Source organism: Oncorhynchus mykiss, chromosome 2 (assembly GCF_013265735.2).
Source record: "Oncorhynchus mykiss isolate Arlee chromosome 2, USDA_OmykA_1.1, whole genome shotgun sequence".
NCBI lineage: Eukaryota > Metazoa > Chordata > Actinopteri > Salmoniformes > Salmonidae > Oncorhynchus > Oncorhynchus mykiss.
The window spans coordinates 70,664,656-70,681,533 of record NC_048566.1 but is presented as its reverse complement, the minus strand read 5'-3'; the positions used below and the strand labels follow the sequence as shown (position 1 = coordinate 70,681,533).

Genomic DNA, 16,878 nt, shown 5'->3' with positions numbered 1-16,878 from the left:
TTCAGTGAATTTATGTAAATCATGAAGCTCATCTGTATTTTCTGTGCTGCAGGAAAATTATCAGAAATGAAAGAGTTACCAAATTAAGATCCTACATTTGCATGTGTTGGGATGGCCTAAGTCTTCCCAACATATTGCATGACATTGCATTATGGGTATGTGGGAGGATAGTCCCTTAGGACAAAGACTGGGTTTGCCTATGTGCATTCATCAAAGCTGCAGCGGGATGCTTAGAAATGCCTCTGTCATGTGCTGATGGCATGTTGGCAGTGTAAAAATAAAATGATTGACTTAATTTACAGTTTGTTAGTTGTCCTGTGTCGGTTCAGTGATTAAATGGGTCAGGCCTCAATCTTTTCCCAATATGGTTTTGTTTTAATTGGGCATTGCCTGCATCTGTCTACCAGCTTGCCTCTTCCCTCTACATCTGTAAATATTTAATTATTTTAAACCATCATGAAATGTAGCATTTCAAACTTGTTTGTATATCTCACAGGGAGGGCCATCTACAGTGATGTGCAGAGAGAGATTATTATCTACTGTATTGTACAGTGAAAAGCTCATTTGTAAACAAGCTCAGTATTTATGTCTTAGTCACCAGTGTGCATTGGTGTTTCTGTGTGTGGTGCTCAGTGGATGTACTGTAGGGAATTTAGGCAGAGACATCCATTCAATCACTATTTCATTCTCAATAACTAAATTCAAAGAGTCCATTAATAAAACACCACACCTTTCATAAAGTATACTGTATGCATACATCATGAGAGTCATCTTCATATATGAAGCTGTTCTCTCTTGTTCTCCTCTGCATGTGGCTGACATCTTGTCATCATATCAGTTAGTATGTAAGATCAGGATGGTGATTGCAGATTCAATGAAGCTAAAACATGTCTATTTAAATCTTAATGATATTTTAACATAATAGCATACAATAATATGTATCAAAAAGTATTACTTTTGGTCCCTCTTTTCATTGACATCCCTACATGTGAAAACTAAATGAAGATAAACCTGGTCATCATGAATTTGGAATACCTCTTTGCAAAGGAGACCTTGATGGGAGGTGCACATGCAGACAGTAAACTGAGCAGCACTCTGACTAAATATAGACTAATATGGTTAGGGAGTGAGGGATTTGTATCTCACGCACGTTTCTCTATTTGCAACAAGTCTTTGTTAATATGCATCTTATAGAAATTACTACAACATAACACAAATGCTCATCTCTGTGCATTGCACGATGGATGAAAAAGCCAGTATTTTCTTGCAAAAAAACCTAAACATGGAAATAGTAATGATTCATTGATAGGTATTTCTACAAGCTTGGCTGTGCAAGAGGGAAGTTTGACTGCTGAATTATTGAGCTCGTTTTAAAAGAATCTGCACACAATTAGAGGGGATTTTCCTGGAAATATGTCCTACTTCAGAAATACCTATACAGGGAATTTAGGACTTGATGGAGGTATTCTCTTATAATGACAAAAATGTTTAAGTGTTTCTGTGTGTGGTCGCAGTACCGTGCACTGTTATCTGGTTTGACAGTAGGGCTCTCCTTATTTTATACCCACTCTCCACCCACTTCATCTCTATAAATACTAACTGATACTAACATAAAACAGAGGGCATCTTAAAGTGTTTTTCCAAGACACTTTCTTTCAAAGCAGCATGTCAATATTCAATTGAATGGATTATAAATTCTAAGCACAAGGAGGGGTAGCAAACGAGGTGAACACAATGTGAAAGTCAAAATGAGAAAATCTTAATCGTAAGATATCTTTAATTAATGCTTTCGATAATATCCTCATTATAACAGTATCAGCCAGAAAACCCAACATCAAAAATCTAAATGTAACAGGATAATAATTGAATGATGAAACACCAGATCAAACAGAGAAAAAAGAGAGGAGAAAAGTCAAACCAAGCATTCAGAATAAATAATCCTATTATATTCATTTTCATTCCTCTCCTGTTCACATTGCAATCATAATTATCAGAAGTACATTTATCATCTTTATTCATTTTGTTAAATGTAGAATTTGAGGGGCAACGTAATAGCTGGGTCAGTCTGCAGGGACGAGTGGGGACAGGGGTTCTGAGGGAGAGCTGGTTTGTGCTTCTCAGTTGCACATTCATTCAAAACTCATGAAGGGAGTGACCGGCACATGCACCAGGTTACAGTCGTCAAGCAGCTGGAGGTGGGTGTGATCTGGGGATGGGCAGATAAGGTCATGGAGGTCAAAAAACAGACAGCGATGGTTGTCAGGGTTCACAGCATGGGCTCCCTGCAGAGCACAATCTCCAGCTCGGAGCGGTACAACTTCCCTCCGTCCGACAGGGCCATGATGCTCTTCTTGTAGTCAATCAGGTTTTTGGTGTCCACCTCCTGAGAGAAGATTAGAGAAGACAAGACACCAGTAACTATACAGGTGCTTCTGTAATGACACATTAAAATGATAAATTCAGCGTTATGTAGGAATGAGAGCTAAGCTTCAAACCTTCCATATTATCTCACCTTTTTGTTCTTTTCATAGAGGTCACGCAACAGAGCATCGAGCTCCTGCTCATCAATGTAGCCATTTCCATCCTGTAAGAAAGAGGGGTAAAATGTATCATATACCTGCATTAGAATTGTTCTCAATTCCATACTTTCAATGGAAGTTTTAAAAAGTACACTTCCCTTGACATTTCACTTAAGAATAAAATATATGTACTGTATATGGCTGCTTTAGAGCAAAAGCTTGAAATGTATAAGGAGATATTGTGGAGGGGAAGGGCCATGGTACTGAAGTTACAATGGTGGGGTGTTTCTTTGAGAAGGCAGGGAAACAGACTGTCTTGGTTGCGTGCTGTCAAACATTTTGTATTTTTCAAAGCGATGCACATTTTAATTTTGGCACTGTGAGCAATGTTAGTGTTCAGTTGACCTGCTCTTTCCATTATTTTTACCCATAATTCCATAGCAGTGACAGCAGCTGTCAGTGATTCAGCTGCAGGGTGGAGGTTGAAACAAACGCTGAAATAATTATGCACGTAAATGTTAGCATTTGACACACATCATGTGTACATGGACTGTGTTTCATTTATAATTGAGTGTCTGCCCCAGTCCTCTCAGCAAGCATCTAGTCCAGACATAGGCATGCAAAAATCCCTCTGCTCTGCTGAAGCATTTCAATTTTACTCTCCATCCTCACTTTCATTTCAGTCCACATTCTAAAACTTTCCGCATATTTAGTTTTTTTAAGTCACAGGCTCTAACCTGTCACTCAGAGAGTCCGTGAGCTATTTGGATCCCTGCTAATAGTTGTCTTATGGATTGTAAGTACAATATTGTGAAACTGTCGTACATGTAACCCTCAATAGAGAATAATGCATGCTCTTTTTGGAAAATGGAGCAACATACTTTAATTCAATAGAGAATAATGTATATGTAACATACTTTAATTCAATAGAGAATAATGTATATGTAATTAAATATGTATCACAATGCTGACATGTAGCCAACAAAGCAATGACTACAAGAAATTAGCTGAGATACAGTGCCGGTTTTGAATTAGGCCAAATCAAATAGTCCATACATCACAATCAATTCTAGGCGTGTCAACAACACACAAGTGATACGAGTTGGCGTTTTACTTGTTTGAAGTCAGCTCCCTATCCACTACATGTCAAGCCAGATGTAATGCTATTAGCCTAAGACATTACTACATACTACAACAGCAGTTTGATCCTGAAATCTGGCATCACCTGTCCACAAATGATGGAATACATGTTCAACCAACACTCAAACAAGAATAGCAGGTGTACCAATCAAGCTTATTTACCTACCCGGATGAGCGGAAAGACCACTGATTTGCAGAGAGTGAAATCAGTCATAACAACTCAGAGTCATCCACCAAACCTGATTGAAAGTTAAATACTGTACCTACAGCCAGTGGAGTCCCACATTTTTAGCCTGTTTTGTTTTATTGAGTAAGGCAGCTCCAAAATGCAGATGTTTCAGCCTAGCTCAGTGCTTTCTGTGGTAGTGGAGCAAGCCAGCAGAAAAAAGGAGCATTGCGCCGTGATTGGCTCAGTATTCTGTCACTCATGGGGACATTATGCAAATACCTAGCTTCAGTCCTTAAGTAAGGGTAGACATCCAAAATGTCAGCACTTTGGGTCCTACCATAGAGTTCTATTACAAGTGACCTTCCAAGAAGGCTCAAGGTCATTGGCCACAGAACTTATGTCAAATCACGTTATATATGTACAGTAGCTTTGATTGGATTGATCATGTCAACATCATACTTTCACAATCTTAGCTAGCAGTCATCATTGTGAATCAAGTCTACTGGCAAATCCTTTTTAATCCTTGTCAAATGAAGATAAATAATGCAGAGAAAATATAGATAAATCGTATTGGTGCTCATCGGCCATTGGACATAAACATTAGACAACAAGTTGGAGATCAACAATGAGTTGTTTGGAAGGAATTGGTGACAGTGGCTAACCGCAAGCATTGCAACTGGGAAGTCAGACTAGGAAAATACGTTTTGAATGGTCATCCAACTCGGAATTGTAAATCTTTTTCTTTGATGACAAAATTTGCCAACGAAGGATCACCGTGCACAACAAGATGAGTCCAAAAACGTCCCATATGCTGCTGCATAAATGATGTAATATACCAGGGAGATATGCAGCCATATCAGCAATGTTTTAAAAAAAGGCAGTAAACGAGGCTGAATTAACTGTTTCGCTGCCAGACAAGTCTCCGCTGATAGCCAGGTGTAGCGATGGTAAGGATTCCCTTCATGATGCTGGAAAGAAAGCTCTGATGTTGGGACAGCTTTATGTAGGACCCAAACATTAGTGAGCACCGCTTGTCGCCGTTATAGTGCAATTAATGTATTGTTTAGTGTTGTGTTGTGTAGTGGCATTGCTGGCATGCAACTACAAATATTTGGGGGGGGGGGGGGGGTTTCCCCACCAAGATTTACATGCTAAAATCGCCACTGCCTACAGTATATGGCAAACTGTACCCTTTTACAATATCCAATCACATATCTAAATGTACCTTGTCGTAGAATGCAAAGATGGCATTGAACTGCTCAGAGGTCAGTTTGATACCCTGTAAAACACATTTGGAAATAAAAACATATTATAACAGAGCAGCATGATGTTACTTAGTTAGATTGTGCAAATTAATGATTGTGTTCTGAAATATCAAATGATCACATTGCTGGTATTTTTTCAGCCAAAATTACTGTGGAAAAGGGATTTGTTTGAAGGAACTGTCAGTTCCTCTTGCACACTCCTCACCTGGAACTTCAGTAAGAAATTTTCCTTAACTGGGAGAAGCCTTAAAAGAGAAGAACAGAGAACAGAGAATCATTTCCATGAAACACTTGTTAGGAGTGTCGGATGCTGAAGGCACACATGAAATAGAAACATTTCTTCTCAGTTGCTGACAGTCACCTCGCCATTTCTGACAGGCCCAGCTTCCCATCTCCGTTTAGATCAAACATCTTGAGCTACAGAGAGAGAGCGAGAGAGAAAGACCGGGAGAGAGGGAGGGAGAGATAGATAGAGACATTAAAGCAAGGGGCCGTCACCAGTTGTGACAACAACATGTATTATTTTTTTATTCAGAATGCTACTCTGTTGTCAATCCGTTGTACATAGAAGTTGCTACTCAACACTAAGACTAAACAATACAGATTGGTTTTCTCCCGAGAGTAATTCAGGTCAAGCTTTAGGCCTTGAGGTTCAAACAGATGTTTGAACATCTGCAGTTGGAACACACAACCCGTAGGACATCATGAGTCCCACTCCCAACCACATGGCAGCCACCAGCATGATGGGACAAGGGATACATAGCTCCCTTGTTCACATATAAAGTATATTATACAATACCTACAGACAATTTTCATTTGATCACTCCTTTGTTGCTGACAATTTTCCTGCACCGCAGGAAATGCAGATGAGAATCGTGATTTACATAAAGTCACTGAAAACCTGCACTAACACATGAATATATATTAACAGTTTTCCACTTTTCATTTGGCCTCATTTTGACCAGCTAATATCCTAACCACCAATCAAGCAACATTATGGACTAAATGTTACAATTCTGTAAATGCAGGAAGGCCAGCATTCTGGAGTTGCCTCTTCACTGTTGACATTGAGACTATTTAGTCTCTATTTATTGAAGCTGCCAGTTGAGGACTAGTGAGCCATCTGTTTCTCAAACTAGACACTCTAATGTACTTGTCCTCTTGCTCAGTTGTGCACCGGGGCCTTCCACTCCTCTTTCTATTCTGGTTAGGGACAGTTTGCTCTGTTCTGTGAAGGGAGTAGTACACAGCGTTGTACAAGATCTTCAGTTTCTTGGCAATTTCTCGCATGGAATAGCCTTCATTTCTCAGAACAAGAATAGACTGACAAGTTTCAGAAGAAAGTTATTTGTTTCTGGCCATTTTGAGCCTGTAATCAAACCCACAAATTCTGATGCTCCAGATACTCAACTAGTCTAAAGAAGGCCAGTTTTATTGCTTCTTTAATCAGAACAATAGTTTTCAGCTGTGCTAACATAATTGCAAAAGGGTTTTCTAATGATCAATTAGCCTTTTAAAATGCAAAACTTGGATTAGCTAACACAACGTGCCAGTGGAACACAGGAGTGATGGTTGCTGATAACGGGTCTCTGTACCCCTATGTAGATATTCCATAACAAATTGGCCGTTTCCTGCTACAATAGTCATTTACAACATTGACAACGTCTACACTGTATTTCTGATCAAATTGATGTTATTTAATGGACAAAAAATTAGCTTTTCTTTCAAAAACAAGGACATTTCTAAGTGACCCCCAAACTTTTGAACGGTAGTGTACATGCACATGTGGTCCATGTGGATCAATATACTCTAGAAGTGTCGTTATTCCCCTCACAGTTTTACACGACTTTTACCTTGTGATTCTATAATAGTTATATTAAATTGTTTTTCAACATACTTTGGATGTGGTGGTGCTGGTTATTTCTCAGATAGGTCTGTGAGGAAGGCGTAGCCAAGGGAATTAGTTTGGGGTTGGAGGTACAGGGACTGGGGAGATGCGGATCATTTTTTTTGCCTGGGCTGAAGAAGTCTATATCGGTCCGCTAATACAAGACTAGTAATGGCCCAGTGCACTACTTTTGTGGAAAAAAATGAAACTACATTTATTTGAGTGTTTACCAGCATTTGTAACTTGAGTCTGATCATTATCCGTACAAAACAGATAATCTGATAATACTTGTGAAATATAAAAATACTTGCTTGATATGTTTTCCAGTTTCTTGAAATACTGAAATGGTGTTTTCAGTCCTTTTCAGTGAGTGCATATATTGTCATACTTTTTTGCACTAGTCGGCTGCGGGAATAGAGCCCACAACCGCAGCATTGCAAGCGCCATGCCCTACTAACTGAGTCACATCATCACAACCCACTTGATGTCTCAATGTACTCAATTACTGTATTGTGGGTTGTTTTTCTTCAGTCTACAGGTACAAACCTAGATTACCAGCCTATGTACAATACAGTAATGTACATTTACAATAAGTGGTTTGTAAGGATGGTAAATTAATACTGCACAAAAAGGGGTTGTTTTCCATGTTATTTCATCAAGAAAAAATCTTGAATTTGATGTGACTGTTTTGTATCTTTGCCCATAACTTTGCACCTTTTGATGTAAATGTTTGAGGACAGGGTTTTATTATTTGTGGATTCCATTAGAATGACAATCGCAGAGAAAGGGACAGAGCAACAACTCTTACAATTCCAACTATTGAATCCTGCAAGATACTGTTCTTAATTATACAACTACCTTTTTTTTGCCAAAGCAGAGATGCTGAAAATGTTTTGTGCCTACAGCCATCTATATTAGTCTGCTAATACTAGTAACGGCCCAGTGTGCTACTTTTGTGAATAAAACAATTAATATATATACTTTTACATGGATGAAAGGTTTGGGAATGGTACAGGAAGTGATTCATTTAGACTGAAAAGACTCACTATTGTCTGTGTGTACTCATGAAGCTTCTGGTCATCGTAGTGTCTGTTGGCTTTCTTCAGCAGGTCTGAGAGGAATCCCTGTGGAGTTGAGAAAGTTGAGTAAACTATAATTCCCTAATAGGTCAACAAAAATCCTATGATCTTAGAGAGTCTGGCTCGTCTATACTTTAGCGCTGAGGCCCCAGTTATTGGTTTTCGTCAGTCATATAAGCATTGGCTTACGCAGAGTTGGAAGTGTCACATACATTCTCAGATCCTTCATTGACAGAAAGGACCATTCTATCTATCACTACCAGCCTGTGTTACAGTAACACCTGCCTTTCCCTGCAGATAAGACAGCAGAAAATGCTTTAGAAATTAATCAGTGTCAGACAACCGCCTAATGGATGGTATTATAAGTCAGGATTTGTATAGTGTCCTTGTCTGACAGCCGTTGAGACGAGAGAAATTTGCATCGTCCCTATTTGCCTCACTGTATCAACACAACAACTATACCTGCAAATGTTTGGGTGTTGGTTTCTAAACCTTCATTTACATTGTAAAGTATAATAATGCATCTCCTTGCCATCTTATATCGAATGAGAAGAAGAGTTAGGAGACATTGGTTGGAGCTTTAGCATAGTTTGCACAAAATACATACTGTAAACATGTCTTACATTGATGGTTAACAAGTGAGAAATCATACCTTCAGTTCATTAGCTTCAATGTAACCACTGCGATCTGTATCGTATCGTCGCCAAGCCTATATATGCAAACACAAAGTCACACACATTAGAAATGAAAAAATAGACATACAGCCAATCACTTGCTCCCACAGTAGTACCAATCACTTTGTAAAGGAGTCATCTCATTCCTCCACTCACACTCAAACACCCCCATATCCAATGTCCTTTAACACTGAAGCAATCAAACTGCACTATATTAATGGGATTGCATGTGACATTCATGAATTACTCTCTGGAGGGGCAGAGATCACTTTCAAAAGGAGAGGAAGAGCACACAAAAAAATCATATCCAATTTATGTGGCTGGTAATTGTTAGTTTTTTCTTCCCGTAATCACACTAGGGTTTTCATTATACTTTCCAGATTTCTAAATCCTATCTCCCACACATTGTGAGAGGGCAAGGAGAGAGAAATGCATTTTAATTAATGTTTTAATCTAGCAGCTGTCCCTGTTTCCAGAAAGGGCTCTTATCAAAGATAGATGCCCTCCCTCTCCAGGTCTGTTGAGAATTACAGCCGCACATCTATAATATATGATTCTGAAAATAGAAGTTTGTACTTCCTCATTCAATCCCTTTAAAAGTCTTCGCTACCACACCGGGTGATTAGAAAGCCTCATTTTCTCTTTCTCATGTAATTCTTCCTGCCCTTGACATAATAGGAGTGCAGTGGGTGACTGGATGGTCCCTCCTGGTATCACTGATAATCAAACTCTCTCCATTTACACTGTATGAGAACTAATCTGACAGAGCTGTCAAGTGTCTCTGAAATGTAATCTCCTTTACCAGTGAGTGATTGTGGTTTTTCTCTTGGCAGAGGACACACATGACAGAGAAAAATAACCTGTGAGTAGGATACTTTTTTTTTGTTGAGACTTTTCTTACAAATGATGTATTACTTGCAGTGCAATTCCCTAATATGATTTGGGATAGGCAATGATTCCAAAATGTGGATTGTAGTGTGTTTTAATTGCTTTGTCTAATTGTTTTTTTTTTGTATTCTACCTTATTACAGTATCTCTGTATTTCCAATCCCACCAACACACATTATAAACAGCCTGTACGAGTCTCCACATTCTTACTCAAACTAAATTAATTCTCAAACCATCTATTTTCACCACTTACCGCCATGAACTCAGAACTGGATCCAACAAACTCTCTGAAGCAAAGCAGGAAGTTCTCCTCCGTGGGCAAAATCTGAGCCAGCTGGAGAAGGAAAGAAAGAGAGAAATGAATTAGGGGAAAAAAAGATAACCTTTGTTTCTCTGTGTTTGATTGTGTGAAAAATACTGTTTAATAATACAATCTTATCTTTTCGACGAAGATTACTCGAATGAAGCATAGATCATCGAGTCAATCAACAGTTTCAGAACAGTGTCTGATTATTTCTGCATTGATATGCAAACTGTCTGAGATCATTGGTAATAATTATCACTAGCATAATCAAATCCTCATTGATCTGAAAATGAAAAAATGTCAGCTCACTTCTGACATCTCAATTCTCCCATCTGCGTTCTTGTCAAACTTCTGCATAAACTCCTTCATCTTCTCTCTGAAAGTGGAGTTTGATGGGTCCTATAACACATGGACAAATACACGCAAATATATGTTTGTCATGACACAAACATCAGTAAAGATCTGTTGTTATTTTTTTTACGCAAACCGTCCTCTCGTGTTATAGGACTGTGGTCACACACATTGTTGTGAAAGAGCTTGTTTTTTATGTTAGGGGTTGTTACACTGGGCAGACAGAGAGATTGTCTCTCTAAAACAGACAAGCGTCTTCTACCCAGCTAAAGGGCTCATCATCTTCTAGTCACAGACTTTATGCAGCTACAGGGAGATGATATGTAACATGATTACTGATGCTCTCTGATTCCTGTGTTCTACACACACGAGATGTGGTGACACAAAGATTATTGCACTGACTCCTCCCAAGAAAGAGGATATCTTCCATCTGTGGGAGAACTCTCTGGAGAAATGTGTTGTTTTGATGTTGCTTAAATAATTAATTAGATCTTGATTGGACAAATCAGTCGCATTTTAATTACTGCCAGTCCTACACGGACTGGACAGCTTAGAGACATGAGTTCATATCACACCTAATAAAACCCAAAACATATTTACTGTTGTATTTAATGACCAGAGCCATGACACTTTCATTGAAAGTGGTCAGTCAATCCAGCATTACAGGAAATAATGTTACAAAATGGTATTGGATTCAGTACTGTGAAAAATTCCACATAGACCCATCAAAGACAGAATAGGCCTGTGACATACACTACGTAATGTTTGTGGGCAGTAGTTATGTAAACATAGATACTGTATAAACATTGCTATGACATGTTTGATTGAATTGAGCCCTAGTCAAGTCCCAGGGATCATTCCCTTACCACTCCGGCCCCTCTCCGTGCAATCTCCAACTCCCTGAAGAAGTTCTCCAGTTCCTTGCCCTCAATGTAGCCATTGCCTGCAGCAGAGGAAACAGGGATTTGACAAATCAGCCCAAGACTATCTATCATACAGGCAGTGACTGTGAAGCATCAAAGATCCCCATGTAATGCACAGTAGTACCATTGTGAATGTGTGACTCTTGAGAAGTGAGATTGTACAAATTTGACAGCAAATTAGGGTAATGCTTCCCTGTTTTACAGTAATACTCCAGAACTAAGTTTGTCTGGCTTGCTTGCTGGCTGATTGGATGGCTGGCTCAATGACTGACATAATAACTAACTAATTTTTTGTCCAGATGGTTAGCATGCTGCAAGGCTGGCTCTGGCTGACGTGATTTGCGAGATAGCTTGCACTCAAACGTTGGAACCTGCTTAATTAAATCCCTTGAAGGGGTCTCCCAGTCTTGAAATGCACTGCTACTCTCTCTTTCTCTCTCTCTCTCCCTCTAATTGAGGCCTCCAAGGCCTTTTAAGTCCAGTTATTTGAAAAGACAATGGGGAAATTTCTGCCTGGCCTGACAGTGTAAGAAATCGATGCAGAAATCCCAACTTCAAATAAATGTGCCTAGTTGCACCCTTGCCAGGATTATTTGGATGTCTATAAATAATGGTGAAGGAAACGCTAGAGCTTTAATCTTAATGTTGCTCAATCAAGGGAGACTCGTGAGATGATTATTATAGTGGCTTTTGACAAATACCAACAATGCCTTTCCTATCAGCTTCACGATTTAAATGTCTTTCAATTGCCTATGTATTCATTTGCCTGTGGATCCTAGTGACATTTGCACGGACCTGAGTACCGGAAGTCTCTGGGGAAGCACTCAGTTTGATATTTACCAGACAAACAAGTACATATCATTATGGGAAAAGCACATTTGCGTTTGATTACACAGAAAACATAACTTGCTCTATATAGAGCGGATGTAATTCTAGCAAAATCATCATGATGCAATCTTATTTTATTATCTCTTTGTTGTATTGACATATAGGTTTGTATAATAGCTTTACATATGATTTAGTTTAGTTTATGTTAGTATGACCAATATGATCCAGTGGTTTTATATGCTCGTTGTCTATGAACTTTGTATGAACTTTGTATATGTGTTAATAAATCAAAAACAAGCTGTAGGTGTGCATGTATACTGCAGAGTATGCTGTGTATGATGATGTGACATATACACTAGCCCACAGTAGCCTATGTACTGCAGTCTCCAATTGTTTTTTCAATTATCTACTCATTTACTTTTTTTTCTATTTCATTGGAGAATTGCAAATAACAAATGACTCCTGCTTGTTATCTAAACAGTTGTGGCAATAGAATGTGGCCTACTGTGTTAGTTTATGTCACATTTGTGGTCACAGACAATAGCCATCTCCAACATGATCTGACATAAGCTACCTATTTGTTATTAAATGTAAAGGTCTCCCTCAGAAGGCCACAATTTAAGAGTAGCATACTGTCAGCATACTGTAATACAATCAGAATGCATTATGTGACTTGTTTTAGGCACATTTGACCTCTATGGCTTATCATCTCATTATGATCTTGAGTTAGCCTATACCATCAGCCATTTTGAGTCGTTTTTGACACATAATTATATTCTAGGCTTATGTGAATAACAAATCCTGATAAACATTGGCAATCATTATGGTGTTATTTATCTCATACCCCAAAAAATGTATGAACTGTTAAAACAAATACCAGCTGATTGATAACCTATTCCCCACAAGACAGGGAAAAGCTACAATACTAGAAAACATTATCAAGGGACAACAACATGATCATGCCAAGTCTTTCAATGCATTATAACGGCATCATAAATTATGCATTACTGAAATGTCAATATCAGACAGACATTAGTCAGGTATCTCTCTGTGTGTTCTCTATAGAAAGATGTTCATCAACATCGTTGATTCGTCTAATAATTTCAGCACCATGGTCAGCGGCAAAATTGGTAGGTCAATCTCATGATCTGATGTTCTGGCCTAGGCTATTTGCACAAGAGCAGCAATTCACTGTGAACCATGTTCACATCCCTATGTCATGTTGTCTTTGCAGAAAATGCTTAATCCATAGAGACAGCGCAGTATAGGCCCTATTGGGTGGACCAACAGCACCAATCTCTGTTTGTGCTCAGAGAACTAAACACCCAAAGGGAACTAGTACAGTAATCCGAGAGACTCTTCGCGCCTAGAGTATTATCATTCCGCTTCAACGAATGGCCGGGACGGAATGTGCAGTAACACTATCAATAGGGGAAACCAATTATGCCTAGAGGATGCCCAAGGACAATGCGTGTGGAGGGGCGTGGGCTCGTTCGCTCGAATTGAGCCGAGAACTCGTAATTTTATAGCATGTAATAGGCTACTGAAAGTAGATAGTTGTCTGTCTCCTCTGAGTTGGGGTTTCATCTGTATAGTGAATTACATTCATATAATACTGGAATTCAATTGACAAACTCCCTCCTTACATTTTAGACGCACCTTTTTAAAGCAGGATTCCAACCATCAGTTATGATGCCTATGGAAACTCTTGAGTCTGTCCTGACATCATCCAGATGTGTTTATTTTTGTTTGATCGTGCTTTATAAAACAATACAGTGGAATAATATTATTACAATGTTTAAGTATTCAGTCAAGTTAGTGAATCCTACTTTTTTGATAGGCCTATACAAAAATAACGCTTATTGTGTGGTAAGGCTACATATACGTTTACAATGGACGACAGTGTGCCACACGGCCATCCCTCCATTAGTTCACCGTATTCTGAGGTATAACCTAGACTTCTGATGCCTTTTGATCGATAGACTGATCTACATTGTAATACTGATGTATTAGTTGTATCTGAGTGGGTTCTTCTAGTAACTGAATAAAAGTAATGCATCCATACAACCAACCCTTTTAAATGAAATATTAAATGGATCAATGAATACACAAGTAGCCTATTCGAACCTTTCTAAAGATACATTATTTAGTGCCCACAATTAATTACATTTAAAAAATTATCCAGAGTTATCCAGTTGCTTTTCTAACTGCCAAGAAAGTAAATGCACTAGAATGCTTATCCAGCATTTTTTGTCAAACACTTATTGTCTTGTCCAATCAAAATTCTAAGCATCCAGCAGTTTATAGCCCACGCCTTTCCCATCATAACCAAAAGTGAATTTCAGTTATGATATACAACACTTTTTAGACAAAGCTATCCCAATATCCAAGCCGCATCTACGAAAAGTATTGAAGGTACGCCTGTGATATGTTCAATTTGTAAACTAAAATCTGTGATAGAGTATATGTAACCTAGTCTATTCGACATGTTAGCTTACATTTGTGTCTGCATTTGAAACAATGCCTCGTTCAAAAAAGTGCTCCGTTAAATTCAAGGTAACATTTTGGATAACTTTGTGCTCCGGTACTAACCGTCCGTATCGAAATGGTTCCAGATGTCGATGAACTGGGTGGCGCTCAATTCCGCCAGATGAAGGTGAGGAGGCTGCTGTGGTTTGTTTGCCATGTTCTCAACGACTTTTCCTCCTATGCGCTAGAATATCCCCTGCGAACTTTTTATCTGTAGGACCACAATCCACACTGTAACCCCCCTGCGTGTTGCCAGAGCTTTTAAACCAAAGCAGAGACTGCAGTTCCCATGTAGCCACGCAGGTGGCGCAGTGACATCAAGTTCAACGCCCTCGCACCTTCATTCGTCTGCGTTCGCCTGCTGATGCGAGGAATCGCGCAAGGCACAGGGACTCACTGTTCCATGCGGAGAGGGACGTTCAGTAGTCGGAATGCAGCCAAGAACTTCAATGGACTGAACCGTCTGTTGCTGTTCAGGTTTGAGCTCTGCCATCAAGAACCAAATTTCTAGGCTATGTGGCTTAAATTATGTAAATCACAATGAGATGCGCAGGAATTGTCTAGCTCCATGAGCAAAACACTGCCGGTGTCATTTCCTTCCTTTATTTTCACTGTCAATTTGCATTCGTGTAGAAGATGGGGATGGATTGGCATTGGATAGAGTGTTAATCCTTACTGTGTTTAAGTGTGTTCAATGGACTACATGGACACCTCTTAAATGTGTTTACAATCACAGTAAGAGACACTGGTCTCCAAGGAACTTCCCAAAGGCTTGGGTTAATTATCCTTTGGCGTTCATGCATTGAGACTAGCTCAGTAAGGAGAACCAGAGCCCAGGGAGAAGTCGTGCCCGTGCCCTGGGACTGAGGACGCACAGCAGTAATTACTGTAGTCCTGCTGCTGCACAGCCACTGCACTGCATGGAGCTGCTGCATGCGCAACTCACTCAGCTTTAATTAATGCCAATTACTCGGGCTTCAGTGAAATGATTCAACCAACGCCAGATTCATTAGAAATCCACACTCTAATCACATTTTATACAGCCCTAGAGGAATCTGTGATTAGGCTGCATTCTTTGAGGACCAGAACATCCAAACAACATTACAATTATGAAAAGGAATTTTCCTTGCAACTTATAACATACACAACATGACCAAAAGTATGTGGACCCTTGGTCGTCGAACATCTCATTCCAAAATCATGGGCATTAATATGGAATTGGTCCCCCCTTTGCTGCTATAACAGACTCCCCTCTTCTGGGAAGACTTTCCACTAGATGTTGGAACATTGCTGCAGGGACTTTCTTCCATCAGTGAGGTTGGGCACTGAAGTTGGACAATTATGCCTGGTTCACAGTTGACTTTCCAATTCATTCCAAAGGTGTTAGATGGGGTTGAGGTTAGGGCTCTGTGCAGGCCAATCAAGTTTTTCCACACCGATCTGTATGGAGCTCGCTTTGTGCACGGGGGCATTGCCATACCGAAACAGGAAAGGGCCTTCCCCAAAATGTTGCCACAAAGTTGGAAGCACAGAATCATCCAGAATGTCGTTGTATGCTGTAGCGTTAAGATTTCCCTTCACTGGAACTAAGAGGCCTAGTCCGAACAAAGAAAAACAGCCCCACACCTTAATTCCTTCTCCACTAAACTTTACAGTTGGCACTATGCATTGGAGCAGGTACTGTATCGGTCTCCTGGCATCCGCCAAACTCACATTTATCCGTAGGGCTGCCAGATGGTGAAGCGTGATTCATCACTCCAGAGACCGTGTTTCCACTGCTCCAGAATCCAACAGCGGCGAGCTTTACACCACTCCAGCCGACGCTTGGCATTGCGCATGGTGATCTTAGGCTTTTGTGCGGCTGCTCGGCCATGGAAACCCATTTCATGAAACAATTTGTGTGCTGATGTTGCTTCCAGAGACAGTTTGGAACTAGTTAGTTAGTAGTTAGTGTTGCAAACGAGGACAGACAATTTTTTATGCACTATGCTCTTCAACACTCGGCGGTCACATTCTGTGAGCTTGAGTGGCCTACCACTTCACGGTTGAGCCGTTGTTGCTCCTAGACATTTCCACTTCACAATAACAGCACTTACAGTTGACCGGGGAAGCTCTGACGAGCTGACTCGTTAAAAAGGGGGCATCCTATGATGGTGCCACGTTGAAAGTCACTGAGATCTTCAGTAAGGCCATTCTATTGTCAGTGTTTGTCTACGGAGATTGCATGGCTGTGTGCTTGATTTTATACACTTGCCAGCAACAGGTGTGGCTGAAACTCATTTGAAGGGGTGTCCACATACCTTTGTACATATAGTGTACTT

General features: G+C 39.8%; 1 protein-coding gene across 1 annotated transcript; it reads right to left on the bottom strand.

The window, feature by feature from the left end:
- Nucleotides 1-1,773: 1,773 nt before the first annotated feature.
- On the bottom strand, nucleotides 1,774-14,900 carry LOC110495285 (calretinin). Its single transcript, XM_021570524.2, has 11 exons — nucleotides 14,621-14,900; nucleotides 11,144-11,220; nucleotides 10,236-10,325; nucleotides 9,876-9,956; nucleotides 8,713-8,769; nucleotides 8,028-8,105; nucleotides 5,455-5,510; nucleotides 5,299-5,338; nucleotides 5,054-5,107; nucleotides 2,513-2,584; nucleotides 1,774-2,383 (listed from the first exon to the last, which is right to left on the bottom strand). Exons 1-11 carry the CDS (start codon nucleotides 14,712-14,714, stop codon nucleotides 2,267-2,269), a joined length of 816 nt encoding a protein of 271 aa, XP_021426199.1. The 5' UTR covers nucleotides 14,715-14,900; the 3' UTR covers nucleotides 1,774-2,266.
- Between the last annotated feature and the right edge of the window lie 1,978 nt (nucleotides 14,901-16,878).